This window comes from Arachis ipaensis, chromosome B3 (genome assembly GCF_059453495.1).
Source record: "Arachis ipaensis isolate K30076 ecotype BB chromosome B3, ASM5945349v1, whole genome shotgun sequence".
NCBI classification, from domain to species: domain Eukaryota; kingdom Viridiplantae; phylum Streptophyta; class Magnoliopsida; order Fabales; family Fabaceae; genus Arachis; species Arachis ipaensis.
The window spans coordinates 95,178,148-95,185,773 of NC_142438.1; the positions used below are offsets into that span (position 1 = coordinate 95,178,148).

The 7,626-nt window shown below is 37.3% G+C and overlaps 1 protein-coding gene across 1 annotated transcript; it reads right to left on the reverse strand.

Annotated features, from left to right (window-relative positions):
* Positions 1-246: 246 nt before the first annotated feature.
* Positions 247-7,345, reverse strand: HEN2 (RNA helicase, ATP-dependent, SK12/DOB1 protein). The gene is made up of 16 exons (XM_016333862.3): positions 6,100-7,345; positions 5,637-5,951; positions 5,434-5,538; positions 5,252-5,320; positions 4,823-4,990; positions 4,664-4,735; positions 4,445-4,561; positions 4,020-4,202; positions 3,759-3,917; positions 2,591-2,680; positions 2,405-2,497; positions 1,929-2,082; positions 1,665-1,813; positions 1,493-1,588; positions 1,086-1,178; positions 247-788 (listed from the first exon to the last, which is right to left on the reverse strand). Exons 1-16 carry the CDS (start codon positions 7,099-7,101, stop codon positions 678-680), a joined length of 2,976 nt encoding a protein of 991 aa, XP_016189348.1. The 5' UTR covers positions 7,102-7,345; the 3' UTR covers positions 247-677.
* Positions 7,346-7,626: the final 281 nt, after the last annotated feature.

Here is a 7,626-nt window from a genome sequence, read left to right on the forward strand (position 1 = left end):
CACTCCCCTTCTCTCTCACTATCTCGCCATTCCCACTTATCGTGCTCCCACTCACCTAACCTAGCTTCTACCTTGATCAGCAAGATCATACCTGAACGGGCTAATTTTAGACTTAGCTGTTGATGGAGATACGGAACATATAGATTTTTCCTTTCTCCAAATTTTTCATCGAAGAAAATATTTCACAGTTTTATAAATCAAAGTTTTAAACAAAAAAGAAAGAAAAAAGAAAAAAGAATCAAGGTCTTCAGTCTTCGTCTTCCAGTTTTAAAAAATGGAGCATGACATACAACTTACAGTAAATCCAAAATTTCTTTCTAAAAATTCTCAAAAATTACAAGTCAACATGACTCCCCAGTCCTCTGCAAGTTAATGATTGAATCTCGTATTCTTCTCCGCTACAAGCTTCCGACGGGTGAAATATGCTACCAATCTGAACCTTCTAAGTGGATACAAAATTTCATAACCCTACATGATCCCACACTAGGACTTCTACTGACGGGAATTTTCTGATTCTACAATCACTTCCCTTCACTATTGGTGACTGTATATGATGTGAATTAAGAATTGCATATTTACAAGGAAAAGATTAGTGCACCCAGAAAAATAGGATGCAACCCAAAAACTGTAGCGGCCATAATTAAGGAATGGAGCCAATGAACTCTGTAGGCGGCAAATCATAGGTACAGAGAATTTGCAAACATAATTCCTCGTCGAAGGCTTTCACCTGCGGCTGTAAATTTCTTCTCCAAATCGACCTCCCCAACTGCATTAGCAGCAGCACGCAACTGGAAGGAGGCAGGATTGTCAGATCATACAAAATTTATAATTTCATTATATTGTTCACCTTTGGTTCCAACATCGAATCAAACCAAGATTAATAGTGATAAACAATCAATTCACATTCATAACCTCATTATATTGAGCATTTATTGTATAAACCTCAGTAGGCAAATTTTGAATATTTTGTTAGGCAAATTACCCTGACGTCCCTTATGGTTAGTTTACATTACCCATTATGTTATTATATCAACTTATACATTAAAGCCACACAATTATTATTTGCAAAAGGAATGACAATTCACCTGATTCAAAAACTCATCAAGCCTTCTAGCACTCCTGATGATACTTCCCTCAAAGACGTCAGTCATTTGTATAACATCCGCAAAATTTGCACCCTTGAGAGAAAAATTCAAATGGAAAGACGATAGATTAGTATAACTTTATAACAAGCAAGAAATTCCCTTCTCTTGTTTCTGTTCCTTACTTTATTTTTCCAATCCCTAAAGCAAATAGCTGTCGAACAACAGTTCATAACCACCCATTCCTAACTATGAATATACCCAAAAAAATGTACAACAAATATTACTTAATCCAGCATTTTTCAAACAAGCAGTAATGCAGTTTCTACTTTTAAACTAGTCAGCCAAATCAAGGAAACAGAAAATATAATAACAAATTCTCAATATAGCTGAAAGTGTGTATAACTAACCTTTGACCAAGAGTATATTACATCCATCAAGTATGGCCTCACTGTTGACTCTACGTACTCATTCACATTTATATCCAATTTGCATTCATGTTGTATCTGTGACCAAAAAGTGATACCGTTTATACTTAGATTCATAAACTCTTAAGGAAAAAAATATGCCAAATTGTAAAACCTCTGCTATCCTTCTTGCACTATCTTGAAGCTGTTGAAGAGGTCTAGCAAGCTCAGTTCTCAGTTGTATCTGCTCAGTTGATTTATCTCCTGGTATAAAACAACTTGCTAGGGCAGCAACTTGGTGATGATCAAGATCATTAAAGGTACCTAAGCAAGAAGGCAAAATGAACAAACGAAAAGGAAAATTAGATTATGTACCATAATGAACTGCAGAGGGAAGGGAACTATTATGGCCTAGAAAGTAATCTATATATTGGTTCACCATTAAACATTAATTCAGTGACAAGGAGTTCATCGCCTGTGTCAATCAAGCAGGCTGCCCGTCCCTTCAACTGAACTACACCATCAGCATCAATGTGACCAAGCTTCTTCAAGACCCGTGAGCGATTCTTTAATTCTTCACGAAATTTTTGTAGCTAAAAATGAATAAATTTTGATTTCAGTAACTAGCAAATCAGTCAAAACTCCCAACACAGAAACAAACATGCAACAAAGTTCAGGCAAGAAATAAAGGAGCACAATTATCCATAGTCCACCATAGAGCACCGTGAACTTGATTATAGAAATATAAAAACAAACATAACCTTCAACTGTTAATTGGCAATTAACAAGGTGTAACTACATCAGCATGTATATGAATCCATAGCATCTACAGACTTGATTGCTATCTAGTTCCAAACCTCCCAAACATGATCAAAATAAATACATGGCGTAGAAATAAGTCAGCAAACTCAGTACCTGAGAATCACGCATTTTCGTCTTCAGTTGCTGAATTTCATGATTTACTTCTGCTTTCCTCTGAAAGCACTTAATTTGATCCACATCTTGGTGCTAACTTACAGCAAAACATCAAGAAAGATCAAACCAAAGAACTTCAGACACATAATAAATATAATAATGACCATAGAACTCTCATTAACGAACCTTATGCATAGGATGAGAAAATAATTTTTTCTCAAGTTCCTCAATTTGGGCTACAAGCTCGACTATCACAGAATCACGTATGTCCATGTCCTGAAAATTAACATTAACCAAGCTCCAAAATCACATGCTAGAAGAACCTCAGTCACTTAATAACATGAGAACAAGAAAGTTGAGTAATTAAGTTCAGATATGAAAAACAAGAATAGAAAAAAGATACACGAAGCCACTCAATGTTTTAGTTATCCAATGCAAAGAGTGGAAACATTTTCATTTATAAAACATGTGGCAGTGTAGTGAATTTTAAAATTGTAATTTCGGCGTTCAAGTTCAATTCCTTACCAACAAAACAGATGACTTCAGTAACATCGATAGTACAACTTTGACTAAAAGAAAAGATAAGAGAAAACATTGGTACTCTACATGCCTCTGGGAACCTTTTTCTTAATATTTCTTTTTCTTTCTATCCAGCTCGGTTAGTAGTTAGTACAAAGAACAGCATAATAACCACCATCCCATAAGAAACAAGGTTTAATAATACAAAAAACCACTTAATTTACTAGCAATTCAACACCCCTCCTTTGAAAAATTTATCCGAGAAGCTGACAGCAGAGGTAGGTGCTCATTGAAGGTGTGGTGGTGAAAGGGAGATGGAAGCAGCATGGTAGTTGAGGACGATGGCAGCGGCAGGGGGAAGTGAAAGGAGAAAATCCACTGGGTGAGGGAAGGTGGAATGGTTTTTGTTCCAGTTTGGAAATATAAAAAATAAAAAATAAGAGAAATGGTTTTTGTGATGTGAACGTATGCGAAGATCAAGAGTTGATGCCAAGGGGGAGGCTGGAATTGGGAAAGGGGGAATGGTGTTGTATGTTAAATAACTATATTTTTAATCTAATAGAAGGTAATACATCAAGCACTTTTGCTTCTTGAAAACTAAGAAACCAAACATGTTTTTAATATTTTCATTCTTTGAAAACAGAAGATAGAAGCAAATCAATCATGTTCTCTAAAATTGAAAATTTGAAAATGAATAGTGTTTTTTAGAAAATGAAAACATAAATGTTTTCTTAAACCAAATGCACCCTTATTTACCCTCGTTCTTTTTGATAGAGATGAAACGATGAAATCAGCAATTCCAGATAGTTGAGCAATGAGTAAGGAGAATAATTACCTTCACAGGGTTAAGCTTTGGAAGACCTTGAGGAAAACGGTTGCCCAGCTCCTGTACAGCAAGCAATATGCTCTGCCTTGCTTCCAAGGGCCGAAGGTCAGGAGGTATGGAGACCCTCAATTTACTAAGAGCAGCAATTAATGGTAATTGAACAGGGACCTATAGCAAAATTAACACAACTTTTTCAGATACATAACATCTGTTTGATACAGATTATGACATTTCAAAACAATAACATAATTGTTTAAAACACGAACTTACCACGTGCATTTCACCTTTCTCTCCAGGGCGAGGCGGACATGGCTTTGGCCGTGAGCTATTTTCATTTGAACTAGGTGAACAATGAAGCAAAGTATCAACTATATAACCACCACCAGCAGGTTTCTTAACAACATTGACAACAACACCCCAGCCCCAATCAGTTCCACCTTCTCTCACTCTGATCTGCAAAGTTAGAAAATCCATATCAGTAAAATATGATATATGGAGAAGCAACAGAATATATACTGAACAGATGAATGATAAAATGTTCTTTTTATTATATATATATAAAAAAAGCAGAGACTGAGACTTAATGGAAAAAGAAACAAACAAAATGCCATAAATTCAGTTCCACACTGATGCTAAAAATTACAGAGAGAACAAGAATATGAACTCATTTCAAACTAATGGTAAATATCACTTACCAATCGACCAGGGACAAGAAAATAAAGAATCATTTCAGGTCTTATTATTTGTGCCATCATCTTCTTTTCAAGCTGTGCAATTTCCAGTTTCAGCTTATGATATTCAGATACTTCAGCCTACATAAATTATATATAATATATAATAAATCAATCAATATACTAATAAAACACAACACATTATTAAGAAAACAAAGCTGAACACATTCAAACAAAGATTACCTCCCCTGAAGCATCAAGCAAAGCTACTTCTTCCTCTAGCTTTGACACCCTTTTCCCTATACCAGGTAAGGCCTGAAAAAGAGCTAAGAGTCCATAAATAATCGATCATAGTGAATAAAATGCTGATGTGATGTTTAAATAAAATGGTTCAGTAGAAACCTTTTCATATTGAAATTGATGAAATGAATTTTTTATCACGTGTTCCGCGGTGAACTGGCCTTCAGCACGGCTCATCAAATTTAAAATTGAGTAGTAGCTTAACCTGAAAGTACTAACTAAAGGCGCAGGTTTACCCAAAACCATTTCCTTGAGGTTATTCATTTCCATCTGCACAAAGTAATTGGATACATATAAAATTCAATAACGTAAAACCATTTGGCAGGTTATCAAGATTCCTGTCCACAGTAAAACTAGAGACTGTGATTCAAACTAGAGACTGTGATTCAAACATACATGTACATAAACAGCTCAAAACTAAACAAAGAACGAAGGGTTCACAAGGTTATTGGATAGTGTTCCAATTGCAGACATCGAAAAGACAGAGACACAAACTAACAAAATACAGAAAACAGTGACAAGTAGACTTACTTGCTCATCAATCATTATGATACAAATTCCGCGCTCATCCTTGCCACGACGCCCAGCTCTTCCACTCATCTAAATGTACCAAATGAATTGTATGATAATGTCTTCATAGCATGGATAAACAACCCAAACATCACCTCCACCACAAGAGCCCAGAAATACAAGAATAATAATATATCACTCACCTGTATATATTCACCGGATCCAATATATCGGTGACTATCACCATCCCACTTTTTAACGGCAGTGAACACAACAGTTTTTGCTGGCATATTCAAACCCATTGCAAACTGTAGAAAAGTATATCTAAGACTCCTGTCCTTTCAAAAGTAAATCTTTTAAAAAATAATAGTACACAATAGAAGCTGGAATCTGGAAAAAATCTCACTGTCTCAGTAGCAAAGAGGGCCTTTACAAGGCCTTCCTGGAAGAGAAGCTCAACCAATTCTTTGATGACAGGAAGAAGGCCAGAATGATGGACAGCAATCCCTCGCTGAAGGAGTGGCAACATCAACTCAATTGCGGGTAAGCTCCTGTCATCTTCATTCAAACAGAGCACTGCACTGCGAAAAACATCTTCCACTGTGTCCTTCTCCTCTTGGGTATTGAAGTCAAGCTTAGACATCGACATTGCATGCTGTTCACACTCTCTTCTGCTGAAGCTAAATATGATAACAGGTTGGAATTTCCGTTCCATTATCATCTGAAAAAAAAATATCAACTAACAATGAAATTCTTTGTAATCATACTATGTCCATCCACTAAAAAATTCTATTAAATATCTTTTTATATCGGCTTTGCATGTAAACAACAAGATGAGCCCGGCAATAACACAAAGAAGGACAACTGACCTTGACAATCTTGTATATGTCTGACCCGCCAGAACCTCCTTTTCCATGTTTGCCATTGGATTTAGCACCCCTGCCTCTGTCGACCACTTTCTGCTTTGAAAAAGTATCCTGCAGCTTCAAGAAATTCTCCTCCCTGAACTGCTCATTTTCATCAACAACCAAATACAATCCACTGCCCCCCACGGGGAAAACATAGTGCTGCAAAGGAGTAGGCCTAAAGTCAGTGTACACAACATGGCAAGGCTGCTTGTGAATATTACAGATCCACTCTGCAAACTCGGTTGCATTCGACATAGTTGCAGACAGAAAAACCATCTTAATAGCGGGCGGCAAAAAGATTATACTCTCTTCCCAAACAACACCCCTCTCACGATCCTTCATATAATGAATCTCATCAAAGATAACCCAAGCAACTTCCTTCAAAACCTCAGAGCCCCTGTAAAGCATACCCCTAAGAATCTCAGTAGTCATAACAAGGCAAGTAGCGTTAGGCGAAAGGGTAACATCACCGGTCATAAGCCCAACATCTTTGAACTCATGATGGAGCTCCCGATACTTCTGGTTGCTGAGAGCCTTCAGGGGCGAAGTGTAGATGACTCTCTGCTTGTCCCTGAACGACATTGCAATGGCGTATTCGGCGACGGCGGTTTTTCCAGCGGAGGTGTGGGCGGAGACAAGCACTGACTCATTGCGCTCGAGGCACGCAACAGAGACACTCTGGAAGGGGTCGAGGGTGAAAGGGTAGGTTTTGGCCATGGGACCATTGTAGACAGGGTTGGAGAGTGTGCCATGGAGGGATTCATCCTTGGTGGAGTTGTAACCGCTGGGAACAGCGACTTCGTGGACGCAGGTTCGTGCTGAGCTTCGAGGCTTCTTCGGAGATGGTTTTTGGGGTTCTGGTGTTTTGGTTTGGGTTGGGATTTCGGTGGTGTGTTCTGATTGTGAATCGTATTCAGGTTCCTTCCGTTTTCCGAGTGTTGGAGATTCCTTTAGTTCCTCCATTGTTTAGCTCAGTTCAGTGCTTAGCTGCTGCTACCTGCAACGGTTTCGGACAACCAGAAACCCTAATTGGGATTCGGACGTTAGAATTTTGACTTCGAAGCCGAAATGGAAATAACTTTTTTTCTTTTGGGTGTACGGAAAACCCTATATTTTTTTTTTGGGGGTCATGGAAGAACTCTATATATAGTTTTCCTCCTTGCCTATGCTTCCTTCGTTGCGTCCTCAGGCCCAAACCTAGTTCTTCTCCACATACTTTTCAAATTTTTATTTTTATTTTTATTTTTATAGTAAATTTTATCTTTATCTTTATAATCTTACAAATAAAGAACTTAAGTAACGTTTGATTTCGGATACAGGACACAGAGACATAGACAACAAATATTTAAAACGTATTTGAGAGCAGAGATATGGACACATAATACATTGTCTTCAAAACACTATTTTATATTTTTGTGTCCACTTTTTCTACGAAGGACAATGATAGATACAAAATTTAAAAAGGTAGACACAAATTTTTTTATCAAA

Bases quoted from the DNA above. Each gene is read 5' to 3' on its own strand.
- HEN2 (XM_016333862.3), bottom strand. From the start codon at position 7,101: ATGGAGGAACTAAAGGAATCTCCAACACTCGGAAAACGGAAGGAACCT. The intron at 4,562-4,663 runs GTAATCTTTGTT...TAATTTATGTAG, and splicing joins TGCTTGATGCTTCAGGGGAG to GCTGAAGTATCTGAATATCA. The intron at 4,203-4,444 runs GTAAGTGATATT...CTAACTTTGCAG, and splicing joins TTCTTGTCCCTGGTCGATTG to ATCAGAGTGAGAGAAGGTGG.